This window comes from Triticum urartu, chromosome 4A (assembly GCF_056163025.1).
Source record: "Triticum urartu cultivar PI428250 chromosome 4A, HENAU_Tu73, whole genome shotgun sequence".
In the NCBI taxonomy this organism is placed as follows: domain Eukaryota; kingdom Viridiplantae; phylum Streptophyta; class Magnoliopsida; order Poales; family Poaceae; genus Triticum; species Triticum urartu.
In genome coordinates, this window is record NC_141876.1 from 577,190,501 (window position 1) to 577,207,108 (window position 16,608).

The window sequence follows — 16,608 nt, forward strand, 5'->3', positions numbered from 1 at the left end:
ACACTGCACAACTGAGCTGTTGTAAGTACGGTGAAGTAACCGAATACTATTCCACAAGGTGATTGTACATACGTAGTCCTTTGCGTTCACCGATTGCACTACGTATCAAGACGAATTGACGTCGAATATGACATGTACCATGGTCCTCACCTGGGTACAACCACTCGAGGAACTAGCATCCGCAGGTGCAGTTGGGCAGTTCCTATCAGAATCATATGGAAAGACATTTTGCAGACATTCTTTTTGTTCTGTGTGTGAATACTAGACTGGATGCTTGGAAATAGCACATGCATGCATTAATTAATTGTAGGACAATCGTTTGTAGCTACTCCTCATCACACAGAAGTACTCCCTTTGTCCGGGTTAATAAGTCGGTCATGGATTTTTATGCCTTCAATTTAACTAATAAAATAGTTATTCCCTCTGTTCGGTAAAGAGTGTGCATTTGGCCTTAAAATTTGTCCACAAAAGAGTGCATGTCTATCTTTCCAATGCACTTTAAAGTAGAAAAAAAATGTTTCTCTCTTATCACACGGTAATCAAGAGCAATAACATTCTACACATGATCTTCTTAATTTCTACATGCATGCACTTAGCTCATTGAAGGTTGGGTAATTAAAGGGGAGAGAGATATGGTGGCTTGCACTTTTGCAATGTATTTTTTACTCCATTTCATAATTTGTCTTAAATTTCTATATGTACATTTTTCACCGGACAAAGGGAGTATATTATATGCCACTAATTTTTTGTACAGGAATATGTACTCCCACATTCGAATATACCTTTTAAACAAATATATTATACTACATCTTTATCATTGTCAATATATCTTATTAATTATTCTAATATATCTCAATACAAGTTTCACAAAAAAATCATCAAAGCCTTTAGTTTATGCAATACATTTTTTACATAAAAAAATTGCATTTTACTTGCAAATAAATAAAAATATGTGGTCTCAGATGTAATTTTTCATGAAACTCATTTTGGGGTATTTTGTGGTTCTCAATGAAGTGTATTAAAAATAATACAGAGGTATAACCAATTCATCCCGGGGCATCGTTTTGGAGTTGGTGCTGGCTGGAAGGGCCCAGAGGTGGAGCGGGGTTTCATCCTCCGCATCGATGGCGGTGGATCTCGGCGGCGTGGAGCAGTGGAGTCTCGGTGTCCGATGCAGGTTGACGGACTTGCACAGCAGGACGGGGTTGTCTAGCATTGACGGCGGGCCTGGTAAGGTCGATGCGTCAGTTCCTGTTCTAAAGATGGATAGGTGGAAGACGACGGCAGGCGCCTCTGAGAGTGTGCCAAACAGATGTGTGCCCCAGACCCGACATTGTGGCTTGGTTGGGGCCTCTGGCTTTAGATGTTAGGCTTTGATGCGAAGTTTGTTTGGTATTCGACTCGGATTTTCGGCACCCCTTTATCAAGTGGATATGAGTAACGACAGATGTTGTCGAGATTGTGGCTTGGACTTACTAATGTATTACTTTGTAAGGTATTTGTGAATAATTAAAAGTGATTGCATGCATAGCTCAGATGGGTCATCCTCCTTTAAAAAAAACTATGGGGTATATAAGGAGCGGAAGTACATACTCCTGTGAGTACATAATCGTATGTATATCAATGTTAAACGAAGAACTTGTAAAGGCTTGTTAAGTTTTTAACGATAAATTATTAAAAATATATTTCTATTCTCAGATTATATCTGAGGGGTTTGCGCTATTCTTTAAATGACTATACTAAACAAAAAGAAACTTTTTGCATGATTCAGATGAAAAATCTTTCTCAACAATTCCTATTCTACTAACAAGAGTAGACATGCAAAATTTATTTGTGACTCAAGGAAAAACTGTTCCAACTGTTCCTAGATTTCCGCTTGCTTGGTGAATGCCTTGTTAGAAGATATAATTCTTTTCAGTTCTGGTGACGGTGGTGTGCCACCGGCAATTTACTGGTCACAAGTGTAAAACAATGAGTCGCTCGATTTCATTTGACCGGTTTCTATTCTGGTCGCTCGATCACATTTTAACTGGTCGCGGCTGACCAGTTGATCGATCAATATTCGACTTTTTAAAAAATACTAAAAAGGGAAAAATTTGCAAAAATCCTTAAAGTTCATGAATTCGAAAATGGTCACAAATTTTAAAAAAAGTTCATGAATTTTAAAAAGTTCAAAAAATTGAAAAATCATCAAATTTGAAAATAAGTTTATCGAATATGAAAAAAATCATTGAATTTGAAAAGGTTCATGGGATTTTAAAAAAAATCATCAATTTAGGAAAAGAGTTCATCAATTTTAGAAAAATCACACATTTAGGAAAACCAAAAAAATAAATGACTAAAAAAATAACGTTATCAAAAAAAATAAGGAAAAATAGTGGAACATCAAGATGATCCAGCGGAGCAATTGTGAAAATATGCATTTACGTGTCCTCGGCAAAACAACAATCATTTCAGCTCACTGCGACATAAATATATACTCAACTAATTATTTTTTCGTCTAGGGCACATCTCTCTCGCCTCACGCCCTCACCTCTCTGTTTGTCACTCACCTCTCTCGCCTCTAGCTACAAATGATGGGTTGCCCTCGACATCACCTTCTCCTAGTGCTTGATCACAGAGATGGTTGGCCTCAACACCATCTTCTAGTTGTGCATCCGTACAACGGCCAGCATTAAAAAGAGCCCTTGTTTCACGTATTCTTCAAGCAAACTGAGCTGATGGCTGCTTTCCTTGCCATCCATCTGCGCCGTAGTGTCAAAAGAGCTGACTAGGCTGTCAATGATAGCACTCCTGAGAGCATATGGATTCTCCAAGCATCTGATGCCCCCAGGGTGAAGAGCATGATCGCTGCCTGCAGCAACTTCTTGTCGCCGCCCTGCCATGATTTACAAAACACGTAGATTGATACTGTTATCTGATAGATGGTCGTGAGGACTTGCCGCTTCCACAGCTCGCTGTCTTCCATATTGTAAGCAGTTGTACAGTCCTGTCCGTCCACGTTGCATCAGGAGGACAGACGCCCACACCACCTCTAGGACGCTTTCGTCAGGTGAATCTCGTTGCTCCTTCCTGTGGCGATTGAAGAGAGCAGCGAGAGCATATATCACCACAGCATCATTTTCTAGATATGCTAACCATATCAAAAGTTGGAAGGGAGCAGAGACGACACAGTCTTACTCTTACGCTTGCGAGCAAAAAAGAAGAGGAGCCACTGAACACATTGCCTGCGGAGGGTGTCCTAATTTAAGCGATTCCTGGTTTCTCCTCTCCCGCGACCGCGCCGCCCCCGCGGGCGGCCGGCCACGCCCAGCCTTCTCCTCTGCGCGCCTCTCCCTCCCTCTCTCTACCGCCGTCGCCGGCGCCCGCTGCGGGCCTGGCCCAAGCGACGCTGGTGGCGGCGGCCCCCTGGTTTTTCCCCTCTCGGGTGTCCGCCGGCGCGGGACGGGGCGACCCCGGGCGGTGCTTCTAGGCGGTGGCGGTCCAGCGCGGCGGTGGGGGCTCCTGGCGCCAGCGGGGGCGGACTTCTGGACGGCGGCGTCACCGTTGGCGGCGGGGCGACGTGGCGGCACGGTCTGTCGGCGCCCGCTCGGCCAGATCTAGGCCCTTCGGGCCCCATCTGGGCCTAGGCGGGCTGACGGCGGGGTGGGTCTGCTTCGTGGCTTCCGGGAGACGGCGGAGAGGCGATGAGCGGCAGGGTGCTAGCGGCGCCATCGCCGGCTTGCTGCAGCGTGGCGGCGGGGCTTAGCGGGCCTGTTTCGGGCTTGGCCGGGACAGGGGTGGCCTGGCATGCCCTGCTACCGCGACGGTGCCAGAGGCTCTGGCCTCCCGCACGACGGCGGTGGAGGTGGTTCCCTCCCGTTCGGCTTCGGTGCTGCTTCTCCCTCCGTGGGACGCTTCTCTTCGGTCCTCTTGGCCTCGTGGTGGTGTTCGCAGTGAGGCGGCATGGGTGATGGCGCAACCGCGATGGCGCATGGTGGTGGGCGGCGGTCTGGCTGGTCGGCTCCGGTCCGTTGGGCAGCGGTCTGGCTGGTCGGCTCCGGTCCGTTGGGCAGCGGTCTGGCTGGTCGGCTCTGGTCCGTTGGGCGGTGGGGATTGGAGTATAGGAGAAATCCTTGCCGGTCTTCGGCCTCGATGCGGTGACACCTGCGGGTGCCACCATTCCTTCCTGGAGGGTGTCGGTGATATCCATCCCTCACCTCCCTCTGCGTGCCGGGGAAACACTAGGACATGTGCGGGCAGCTGCGTCGTCAGCGTCGCTTTCCTTCTTGGAGGTACTGTTTTGTGCGTGATGGTCCGGAGCCTCGGGTTGTAGTGGTTTGTCTCTGGTGGACGTAGCGGTGACGAGTCATCCGCGCTCTGTCGAGCTGCCCTTGTTGCCATTTGCTTCTTCTTCTTTTTTCTTTTGAACTTGTTGTGATGTTCGCTCAGCGATTCTGTATCGGTGTTGGTTGCTTTAAAATACAAAGCGAGGGATGAAACCCTTTTTGGGTAACACATTGACTGCCGATAACGAGAACAGGCAGCTGCCACTCCTCCCACCAATCCACCACACTTGAGAGATCCATCTACTCTTGGCTAAGTTCTTGCCCTCTCCCGCTCTCACTCAATGGCCAGTCGCAGAAAACTCGCCCCTTAATCACTCAATGGGCACTGGGCAGTATGTAGCGGCAACTAGGGGTGGGCATAAAAACCGACAAACCGAACACCGGACCGAACAAGGTTCGGTTTGTAGTTCGGTTAGCCGAAACAAAACCGAACACAGCGTATGTGAGACACATAGACAGTACGCAAACTAACCAAACTGACAAAAGAAACAGTACGCAGACGCAAGACTACAGTGGAGCGGCGTGCTGTCCATCTTTCCTCTACGCACTGCGCAGCTTGCCACACTTCCCTTCGATGAAGGCCTAGAGTTGATTTTTTTAATAGGGCAAGGCCTCAACGTTGCCACGCAGCCAGCCACTAGCCCATGTTTTTTTAGCAAAAGGTACTAGCCCACAGGAAAACTGTGACGTGACTTTCTTTGACCATGGGCCGATCACGTGCATGCATGCTAGCCCGCATGTGAAGATAATCAGAGACACCATATATTTATTTAGTCCCACCTCGCCTGGCCGATGACGTGCGGCAAAGATTTCTCGCTATATAAGAGTATGGCCCTGGCACAGTCTTTCAAAGCATGGTCTAATCGGTGTAAACCAAAAACCGTACCGAATTGTCGGTTAACCGAATTTTTGGTTAGTTATTTTGAGTTACCAATTTTGGTTTTTGGTTTTGCAAACCGAATTTAAATATAAACCGAATGGTAGAAACCGAAGTTTCGGTTTATACCGAACGCCCACCCCTAGCGGCAACACACAAAATTCTCATTTGCTGGCCGACGGAATTTCTTATATCAGTCACTTAAAGTAGTTCGATGAAGTTGAGGTACATTTAATTATCATCTGCATCTAGGTAGCTAGTTATCTTGTTTATATAATGTATATATGCATAAAAGAACAAGCTGGCAGTCCATCAATAGTATTTGTCTTGACTTGTCATAGACACAACTTGTTTCTTTTAGAGCATCTACAACCGGAGACCCTATATCTGCCCCCAAACGCTCGAGCCGGCTGCCCGGTCAATGCCCGAACGCGAAAATGCCACCCAACCGGGCATGTCAAATCCGGCCCAACGATTCGAACTGAGCAGCAACCCCATACCCGGCTCATATATGGGGCAGATATGGGGACGTCCAGACGCACCCGCCCGTAGGACTTGCCGCTAGGGCCCACGCGATCAACCAAAGTCAGACAAGTGCCTCCTCTGTACGTCGGTGAGGATGCATTCATGGTGCCATGTGGCACCGCTACAGTGTGCCGCCCGAGGAACCAGGTTCGTCTATTTAAGTCGGACAACGGCAGTCCAACCCCATTTCTTCCCCTTTCTCCCCTCCGCTACCACCATTTCCAATCCTTCCGTTGCTAGCCATGCCGAGGTGTGAGATCACTACTTGAGCAATGCTTACTGGAGAGGCAGCCGCACTTGGTAGAGGAGATCCGGGCCGGGCGCAAGGCTCGGATCATAGCTGGCTTGCCTCCGGATTCGCCGCAATCGGGGGAGGATGAAGAGCCAGAGCCGGAGGAGGAAGCGGAGGAGTCGGAGGAGGCAGTTCCAGCGCCTGCAGGCTTCGGCATGCCCAAGGCAATGGCAGAGTATGAGGTGGCTCAGGCGGAGCAGCAAGCCATCCTCGAGTCCATCCAATCGGAGGCAAAGTTGGAGGCCGGCTGCCGCTTCATCCGCCAAGAGGCCTCAGAGCTCGACGAGATCTTTACCGACACAGAATCCGATGAGGAGCCAGAGGTGGGCCCGGCCGCCAATGGCCATGAGGCCGGCGGCTCCCGCACCAATTTCATCAACATCTCCGATGAGGAGGACGAGTAGTATAGTTCATAGTCGGTAGTACGTACATCTTGTCTTTTGTATGACTTTGTATGAAAATCTAATCGAAAAATGCATAATATGATTGTTGGAGTTGCAATATGGGGTATGATCGGTCACCGTCCTTGCGTCTGCGGGCGTTTCGCAACTCAATTTAGGTAACCGTGGTTGTAGATGCTCTTAGAACTTGGTCCATAACTTTATATATGTATGCACATGGTTAAGGCTAAGAGCATCTCCAGCCGCGCCCCCAAGACGCCCCCCAGGCCGCTTTTTTTAGCGCCGACGCCGAAAAAACGGCTCAGTCGCGCCTCCCAGACGCCGAAATCCGCTGGATCGGCCCATTTTCTTACCCGGCGCGCCCAGGCCGAACCCGGCGCACTGGGGGCGCTTGGGGGCGCCGGCGGAAGGGAAAATCGCCCGGGTCCCCACTGTTAGGCGAAAAGTCACACTGATTCTCCCCGTTTTCCCCTCTCCTTCCCCGACACCTTGCCGATCCCGGCGTCGCCAGCCACCTCTCCGCCGTCGCCGCCGCTATCTCGCCATTCCTCGCCGTGAAACAAAGAAAGATCCCCCCGACGCCCTCTCCCCCCACTTTCCCCGAGTTTCCCTCGCCGCTCCGGCGCCCGCCGACGAGTTTGCGCACGACGCCCGCTACGTGTTCGGTGCTTTGCCTGCCCCGGCTGCAATGGACTCCGACGATGAGGAGGTGCTCGCGGCGTTGCTCGAGGAGGAAGCCGCCGCCGCCGCCCAGGACGAAGAACACCTCATGGTCATCGCCGCCTTGGCTGGCTTGCTTGCCGGCGATGCAAAGCCGAGGCGAGGCGGCTCGGCACCGGGGCGACGGAAAGCAAAGAACCGTCATCGGCTCAAAGGCTATTGCATGCTCTACTCCGACTACTTCGCCGACGCTCCACTGCACGGCGACAAAGTTTTCCGGCGCCGTTATCGGATGGGCCGAAAGCTTTTCCTCAGGATAGTCAATGAACTCAGGGAGTACGACAACTACTTCAGGTGCAAGAAGGATTGCACCGGCACACTTGGATTCACCTCAATCCAGAAGTGCACGATAGCTATGAGAATGCTTGCATACGGGGCTCCAGGTGATTCACTCGACGACTATGGGCGCATGGCCGAGTCCACGATCATTGAGTGCACCTACAAGTTCTGCAGGGCTGTGGTGGTAGTGTTTGGACCGAGGTACTTGCGATCACCCAATGCTGAAGACACTGCTCGGATCCTGGCACAGAATGAAGCAAGAGGATTTCCAAGTGTTTGGACCGAGGTACTTGCTTGGTAGGGGATGTACAAAGGTGCCAAAGGAGCTTGCGGTGTGATACTTGAGGCAGTGGCCACACAGGACCTCTGGATTTGGCACGCTTTCTTTGGTATGCCAGGAGCTCACAATGACATCAACGTGCTGCAGTGCTCTCCTGTTTTTGCCAAGCTCGTTGAGGGCCATTCTCCTTCGGTGAACTTCGAGATCAATGAGCACCAATACAACAAGGGGTACTACCTAGCAGATGGCATCTATCCGAGATGGTCAACATTTGTGAAGACTATCTCAAGCCCTGTGCCAGGAGGCAAGAACTCCCACTTTTCGAAGGTTCAGGAGGCTTGCAGGAAGGATGTCGAGCGAGCATTTGGCATGCTCCAATCTCGATTTGCTGTTGTCCGGTACCCCGCCAAGACTTGGTCGAAAGATTAAATGTGGGAGATCATGACTTGTTGTGTCATTTTGCACAACATGATCATTGAGAGCGAACAGGAAGAGCCAGTGTTTGACACTGAACCATATTACAGGCAGGGTCCTCTTGCCCAAGTGGATCACCAGCTCCCTGCAACATGGACGGCCTTCCTCAACATGCGCCAGGAGGCAAGAACTCCCACTTTTCGAAGGTTCAGGAGGCTTGCAGGAAGGATGTCGAGCGAGCATTTGGCGTGCTCCAATCTCGATTTGCTGTTGTCCGATACCTCGCTAAGACTTGGTCGAAAGATCAAATGTGGGAGATCATGACTTGTTGTGTGATTTTGCACAACATGATCATTGAGAGCGAGCAGGAAGAGCCAGTGTTTGACACTGAACCATATTACAGGCAAGGTCCTCTTGCCCAAGTGGATCACCAGCTCCCTGCAACATGGACGACCTTCCTCAACATGCGCCAGGAGATCCGAGACCCACAGGTACATCATCAGCTGCAGCAGGATCTAGTGGAGCACCTATGGAGGCTCAAGGGCAACGCCTAGCTGGACGTGCAATGAAATATGAGTGTTTTTATTATTTGTGATGATTTTATTTGAATGAGCGTCGAAACACGCCGAAACACGTCGAGCGTGGGCCGTTTTGCGCCGGAAATTGGGCCAATCCAGCGCCGAAAATGGGCTGAAAGCGCCGATATTGGGCCGATATCGGCGCCTAGGGGTGACCTGGGGGGGGGGGGGCGGCGGCTGGGAACGCACTAACACCCAAGCCTAAAATAGCGTCGGCTCGCCCCCAAGCGGCGGTTTTCGGCGCGTCTTGGGGGCGCAACGACTGGAGATGCTCTAACTACAGTGTTGTCACATGTGTACTGGATTTCTTATATTAATTAATTAACTGAAAGTTAGACTTCATACCTGCTATTATTGGCTGCAAGATTGAGAAGAGCCATGGTACCAATTTCTTGTTTCTTTTCATTTCCATCTTGCACGGAATTTCTTAATAACGGAATTAGTGCCTCTCTGCCAGCTTAGGAGATGCAACCCGCAGCTTAGAGTCTAGTTTGCTGGCAGGAGACCCCAAGATGAAAATGCAAAGCTAGTCTCAGGCAACCTTGACAGTAACAAGTGACCGAAGTATGTGGATCATTGAAGCAGCAATAAGCCGATAACAATGCAGGTTGTAGTAGAGTTCTCAATAGCATATGTTGTCATGCCTCCTTTCCCTGACAGCACACGAAGCAAGGCGACAACATCAGGCATCATCAATGTTGAAACCAAGCATAAAAGAATGGACGAAGTCCATACATTTCTGAAGGTTGCAAACATACGATGTGTCTTTCAGTGTTTTCAGTTCAACTCTTCTTGCCTGATATAGATGAAATTGTTTAATGTTTTAGACGTTGCTTTATAGGAGGTAGCTTTATTACCATAAAATATTCAGGGAATATGAGGAATGGCTATGAAAAATGATCACCAAGAAATAATCATGTACTATTGTAATAGCTTTTGCACCACCCAAGAAACATGAGGGAGAAATCTAGGATATCGGTTGAGCTCAAGAGTCCAGGCAAACCAAACAAACCACACAATCAACAAGTAGTGTTAATCTGCTGGTTGCGGGTCTTTGTGAACAGGCACCGATGCTAGTCTTACTGCGGTTGTTCAGTAGACATGCAAAATTACGAAACTTCTCTCCCTGAATATTTTGCTTGGCCTATGAGTTATGACAGGCAAAAGTAAGTAAAGCGATACTACAATTAGAACCATTTTGTGCATCATAACCTCTAAAAACACAAACACTTTTTTTGCGGGGATAAAATACAAACATTGGATGGAGGTACAATACTATTCTGCGCAAATAATCTGATTTTCAGTGAGACTACCCATTATGCTACCAAATTTGACCCTTCAGTCTCCTTTTTTCTGATAAAGGGTGTTTTTTCATTATTAACTCATCGCCTCTAAGGTGAAATCGTGATGGGCTCTGTGTCGCCCATTTCTATTAGGAACCGCCTACAGCAGGAGTATCGGGCAAGCCAACACTGTAGCGGCCTTGAGTCATTTTCCTGTTGGTTTTTTCAATTATTTGTACTATGGTTTTCCTCTGTTTTTCTCGTTTTTGGTTTTCCATTCCTTGTTTTACTTTTTTGTTTCTTTCTTCGGGTTTCCAATGTCTTTTTGTTTCTTTCTGGTTTTCATCGCCTTTCTTTAGCTTTGCTTTTTGCTTTTTTCTATTTTTTAACACATGACTACAATTATTATAAGTGTTGTACATTTTTTGTATATAGCAAGAACATTTTTGTTCTACTTATTTAACACCTATCAAACACATGATTAAGATTTTTGCAAAATATATGTTTTCCTGTCTATATATTTTTATACACCAACATCTTGAACATTTGGTAATATACATTAAAAAAATACACAATTTCACACGAATTGCTTTTCATCTTTTCTGTCAAGGCCATTTAGTTTTCCACATGTCAACAAAACATTTCTGCAGCTCCTGCTCATTGATCATTCCTTCCTTCCATCAGAACAACTTTGCCGCGAGAGTTATCTTGATGCCCAGAAACCCCATGAAACGCAGGGGAAAGTGAGGGGGATAGAAGGGGTTGGCCCGGTGATTCCCCGTGTGCCAAACATTAAGGGCTCTTTTGATTCAAAGGAATTTTATAGGATTTCTGAAGGATTGAAATCCTTAGGATTTTTTTCTATGTTGCTCCTTTAATTCATAGGATTGAATCTCATAAGAATTTTTCCTATGGAATCTTTTGTACTACATTTCATAGGAAATCTAACATCCACTCCAACTTCTTTTTACAATTCCTTTGTTTTTTCTGTGCAGTCAAACACTTATTGCTAATTCTATAGGATTCAAGTGGGCATGCCACTCTAATCCTATACTTTTCTAATTTCTACGTTGTCAAAATCCTAAGAATCAAAGAGGCCCTAAATTGGGGCTTTCGTGGGAAAATGAGACTTTGGATTTTGATTTGATGGTTTCAGAAATTCACTTGCCCTGAACGATGTTTGAGACAACTTATTAATAGTCGATCCCAAATTTGAAATTGTAAAACACAAATACATTCACACACGGTTGACAGGAGCTGACGGTTCGATTCATGTCAGAAGGAAAGCCGACTCAAAGTCCGCGCGGTCATACAGAATCGGGACGACGCCTTCGCGGCGGTCGCCGCCGACACGCGTGAGCTCATCGAGCGCGCTGCCAATCCCGCCAGCGTAGCCAGAGCAGGCCCCGATGAACTGCTGACCGTGTCCCACGGCCGCCTCTGCCTTCACCAAGTAGCGCTGAACGCACTGCATCCTGCGGGCGAAGGGCGCGCGGTCCAGGCACACGTACACCTCGCCCGTGGGGAACCGGCGGCCGGCGTCGAACGGTGTGGCGTGGCCGTAGAGCTCGACGATGGCCGCTCTCGCCGCCTCGCGGTCGGGGACCTCTAGGATGTGCGTCAGGGAGAGCCGACGGAAGGCGGAGACGACGGCCGCGTAGGGCGCCCAGCAGTGCGCGCCGGCCATGTCGACGGACATCCCGGGCGTGTAGCCCGGGGCGCATGCGAGCATGGCCCGCGAGGCGGCGGCCGCCGTCTGGATGACACAAGGGACAGCAGGGGGAGGCATGCCGCCGCCGCTGGTGCTAGCCTGCTAGGAGGAGACGGCCTAGCGGGACGGTGGATGAGCTCGGAATCTTGGCTCTCGCTGCTGCACGTACGTCGCCCGCTCGCTCCGTAATTATGCAACTGGCGGCAGCAGTAAGATACATACGGCCGGCCATCGTGGAAGAAAAAACAAATGGGAGCGGTGATTGCTAGGAGAGCGTTTACAAATGGGATTGCCAAGGTCACAGCAGGATCAAATCGAGACATTGAGGATACACCGAGTCCAGAATATTTTAAAAATAAAAGAAGAAACAACAAATAGCGCCGTGGTGGTCAGCAAAATTTTCACAAATACGCATCAACACCATTTTCCGTCCTTACAACTCACGAACCACGAGAAAGATAATCTAAAAGCAACACTTTCAAAAATAATGACGCGCAGGCTATCCTATCGCCGAATCCAACTACAAAGGGTCAAATCTTGGATTTAATCTCATATAGCACATTCGACTACACTGCAAAGCAATCCCTTCAACACAGATTGCTTTATCCAAAGAAAATGTTGCACAGAGTGGCATACACACCATAGTCATAACTCATAAACAAAACTAAAATCTGAACCTTTCTGTGGCATATAGAGGCAATCGATCGCGTGCATATCCTTGGCGTGGACTCGCCATGCTCCCAGCTCGAAGCTTGTGAACAAAGAATCGGCCAAAAACTGGAGACCCAAGCCATTGGCAACTTCAACCGCGCACACATTCTCTAGAGCCACTGTGCCAGAGGCTCACGATGACAAATATGATGTCAACTACATAGCCAGCATAGACCATGGCCACCCACCCACTCTAGCTACCGATGCACTACTTCATGTCGTCGTCGTCGACACCACCACGGACAAACCCCCGAGTCGCCCTGAACGGTCAATGGCTAGGTCTGGGATCTAGAGGCCACCAACGCATCCATCACTTCCCACAGGTCCAAGTGTACGTCGATCTTGCTCCAACAAACGACCCGGTTAAAAACTCTTTTGGACCAAGTGTCCGTCGATCTTGCTTCAACAAATGACCCCGTTAAAAACTACTAGTTGACTGCCCGTGCGTTGCCACGGCTCCTTATGCTTTTCGTCATCTCATATAGTGTAGACATAAGGCATGTCAAAGATCACACAAATATATGAAATATAGTCATGTAATATTACAATGCTGGGGCCGGCCGGGTGGCGCCGGACGTCGGCGGCCCAAGACCGCCTCTAGCAGGTGGCGCGTCAGGGTCTAGCCTTGCTGGCCGCGGGTTCAGCGCTGCCGGTACTCGGCCATCTACGCCGGTGTTGCCGCAGCCTGCTGCGGGACGGGGTGGCCCTCGGGCGCCGGTGCCGAGCCCTGTGGCTGTCGCAGGCCGCGGCGTCCCGACCCCGAGACCGCCTCCTCCGGCCTCTAATGATCAGCGACCGGTGGCGATTCAGGCCGGGGCCAGACCGCCGCATTTCGTGGCAAGGCAGACGCAGAACTCGGCGGCGCCGGTGTTGAAGCAGGCACAGGTGCCGCAGGTTTCAGCTAGTGGGGGAGTTCCATCTGCGCCTCGTGGTCAGTGGGGTGATGATGGGCATAACACATATGGAGATGAACAGCACCGGGGATCCTCGTCCACAGGTGGTGGACGGGGGGTATGCCTGGCAGAGCGATGGCTCGGCCGAGAGGCCCTTCCTGGGGCCAATGGGCTGTTTCGTCGAAGGGGCGTCTGGACTGGCTCATCGTAACCGCGGTGGTTCCGTGGTAACCGTGGTGGCCGAGGTGGCCGCTATCGTCCAAGACAGCATCCTGTTATTGTGGACCAGACACCTGTTGGCAAGGATACTGCGAAACCTGAGTTGTCTTGCCAGGCTATGGAGGTGGTAACGGCACTGGCGGACGTGGTGGTCCCTGCTAATGGTGAGACTGGGTCTTTGTCGGCAGAGGACAGGGCGGCTAAGTATGCGCGCAAGTAAGAAATGATGTTATGTAACCGCTGCGGCGATAAGGGCCATTTTATTGCTGAGTGTGTGGCCGTTTTATGCGATACGTGTGGCAAGCCAGCCCATGAGTCGGGGAGCAGGTAACGAATCTTATGATGTATGGTGTGTACTGTGTTGAGCTCACGTTCTTTGAGTCTCCGACCATGAGGGAGGTTACTGATGAGGTTCACAGTGTGACAACTGGGATTGTTAAAGTGACTAAAGGAGAAGTCTCTGAGACCCAGATTGTGCAGCGGCTCCGGGAGCTGGCCCCAGGGGATTTCCACTGGGAGCTTGTCAGTCTAGAGGCGAACTTGTTCAGGGTTGAGTTCCCGACAGTGGAGGATTTACAGAGGCTCTTGAGTTTCGGGATGTGCAAAGTGCCAGGTACTGAGGGTATTCTTGAGTTCCACGAGTGGAAGTTGATTGAACCTCAGGGTAAACCTCTTACCCAGGCTTGGTTATGGTTTTCGGGAGCTCCTTCCAAACCTATGCAGGATGCTAGGGTCGTTGCTAGTTTGGGTATCATGGTGGGGAAGCCTGAGCGTGTGGATATGGCCTTTACTAGAGCTCATGGGGTTGCTCGCTTATTGGTCAGCATTTTGGACATCGAGTTTGTGCCTGATGTGGTCAAGTGGGCTTATCGAGGCCAGGTTTACAACCTTCAGATTGAGTTTGAGGATGACAGCCTGTTTGCTGAGGCACCTGCTACCACTGATGTTGATATGCACGAGGATGATGAGGGTGCAGGAGCTAAGGAGACTCCGGCCGCTGATCTTGGACGAGAGATATCCGAGGGACCGGGGTCTGCTGCTCAGACGACCAGAGATGGGAAGGCGCCTTCTGCTTCAGTGTCGTCGACCACTCTGAGGTTTGGGTCTATTGAGCCTGCTACTGCACCTCCGAGGCTTTGGAGCGAGCGTGTGGAGTCTTTTGATGATTTTGAACACTCTCTACCCGCTTTGGACTTTGAGGGCCCGGGCGTGGAGGGTTCTAGCGCGGAGGAGACTTCGGAGATAAAGCTTTCGCCGGATGGTGTTGAGACGGCGGAGCTACAGGTGGTGGTTCCGAGCTGTGCAGGGGGGTCGAGGAAGGTGGTCTCGGCGCCCCCTTCTCCTCTCGCTCAGGTCGGTGCGACCATGAGGAAGGTGCTACCTTCGGGACGGGGGCCGGGGCAGGTGGCCTCGGCGCCCTCCTCACCGGTCGCTGGGCCGATTCTGCAGGTGGCCGGTCCAGCCTATGGAGGGGGCTTGGGGCGGGTGGCCTCGGGGCCCTCTTCACCTTCCGCGCCCGGGGGGGGGGGGGGGGACCACCCCACCGTTGGCGCCAGCGATCACTCCTGGCCGAAGGTCTGGGGTGGATGGGGAGCGGGGGCAGGTGGCCTTTGGTTCCCCATCAGCCGACTCGGCGCCTTCTCCCAGCCGTGGGGATAAGCTGATTGTTCGGGGGGTGACAGGCGGTCAATCCCCAGGAAATTTCACTCGGGAGGAGGTTATTCAGTTCGGCGGGATTCCGGACCAGGCGTCTGAGGGCCGACGGGTGAGCTGCCGTCTTCAGGGCCGTCCGGAGGTGGACGACATGCAGCAACGGTGCGCCGTGAGGGCGGCCAAGCTTCGTGACGTCCAGGTCACTATTGGTATGTCGGTCAATACTTCTAATTCCATATTGGATTTTTCAAACGATGAGATTGTTGATAATGCGAACCAACTAGGGATTTCACTAGGTAGTAATGAGGGTGACATTTCTAACTCCATCAATGATTTGCTAGATCTAGAAGCCGAGAGGGCTTTAGATTTGATTCGAAACTTAGCTGCCGCCAAACCCATGAATGATTCCGAGATTGATGCCTTGGGAGTTCGGGTGCTCGAGGATTTTTGTGCCGATCTCGCACCTCCCCTCCCGGAACCGGAGGAGGAGGATGAGAGTGTCGAGATGGATGTTGTTGGTCCCCCTGAAATGGGGAGTGAGGACCGGGTCGATGCGAGGACCGGTCCTAAGCGCAAATGGAAGCGCAAGATTTATCCAACATCTGCTGTGCGTAGGAGTGCTAGGATCCGCACCGCTAAAAAATTCCACGATGAGATATAAGAGGAATCTTTTGGAATAGCAGAGGTCTTAAGGACTTGGCTAAAAGAAGATTTCTCGCAGATGCATCCATCGAGCATCGATTAGATTTTATTGCGTTGTCGGAAACTGGTAGAGCAAATTTCTCACCATAATTTCTTAACACTCTATCGGGGGGTATTTAGTTTGACTGGAATTGTCTGCCACCACGAGGGAGGTCGGGAGGGATCTTACTTGGTGTTCGATGCGATTCTCTCGAAGTTCGAAGTGTGGTCATGGGAGATTTTGTTGTAAAGTTCAGGGTGCGATCCAAGGTCGACGGTTTTGACTGGGCTCTGGTGGTGGTGTATGGTGCCGCGCAGGCAGAATCCAAACCGGATTTCCTGTCCGACCTGGTTAGAGTCTGTGGCTCTGAGCAGCTCCCCATTCTCGTTGGGGGTGACTTTAACATTATTAGGAGATGTGACAAGAAGAACAATGATAATTTTGACGGGAGATGGTCATTTATGTTCAACACTATCATTGAAAGCTTGGATCTGAGAGAGATTGAGCTTTCAGGTAGAAATTTTACTTGGGCCAACGCCATGCCAAATCTAACGTTTGAAAAGTTGGATCGGGTACTCGCAAGTGTCGAATGGGAACAGAAGTTTCCCTTCGTAACAGTTCAGGCTTTCTCTCGCGGGATTTCTGATCACACGCCTCTTTTTCTTGACTCCGGTGGGGCTACTTACTCGGGCAACAAGAATTTGTTCTCGTTCGAGCTTGCGTGGTTTGAAAGAGAAGGCTTCCTGGATCTCGTAGCCAGAG

The 16,608-nt window shown here is 50.3% G+C and overlaps 2 protein-coding genes across 2 annotated transcripts in view; one reads left to right on the forward strand and one right to left on the reverse strand.

Moving 5' to 3' along the window:
• The window catches only part of LOC147976771 (uncharacterized), a 177,531-nt gene that overhangs the window by 149,486 nt on the left and 11,437 nt on the right, over positions 1–16,608 (forward strand). The gene's annotated exons all lie outside the window — the stretch shown is intronic.
• Positions 11,248–11,766, reverse strand: LOC147976773 (uncharacterized). The gene has a single exon (XM_087519395.1). It carries the CDS (start codon positions 11,764–11,766, stop codon positions 11,248–11,250), a length of 519 nt encoding a protein of 172 aa, XP_087375521.1.

Excerpts from the sequence above, each read along its gene's own strand:
- LOC147976773 (XM_087519395.1), bottom strand. The coding sequence starts at position 11,766 with ATGCCTCCCCCTGCTGTCCCTTGTGTCATCCAGACGGCGGCCGCCGCC.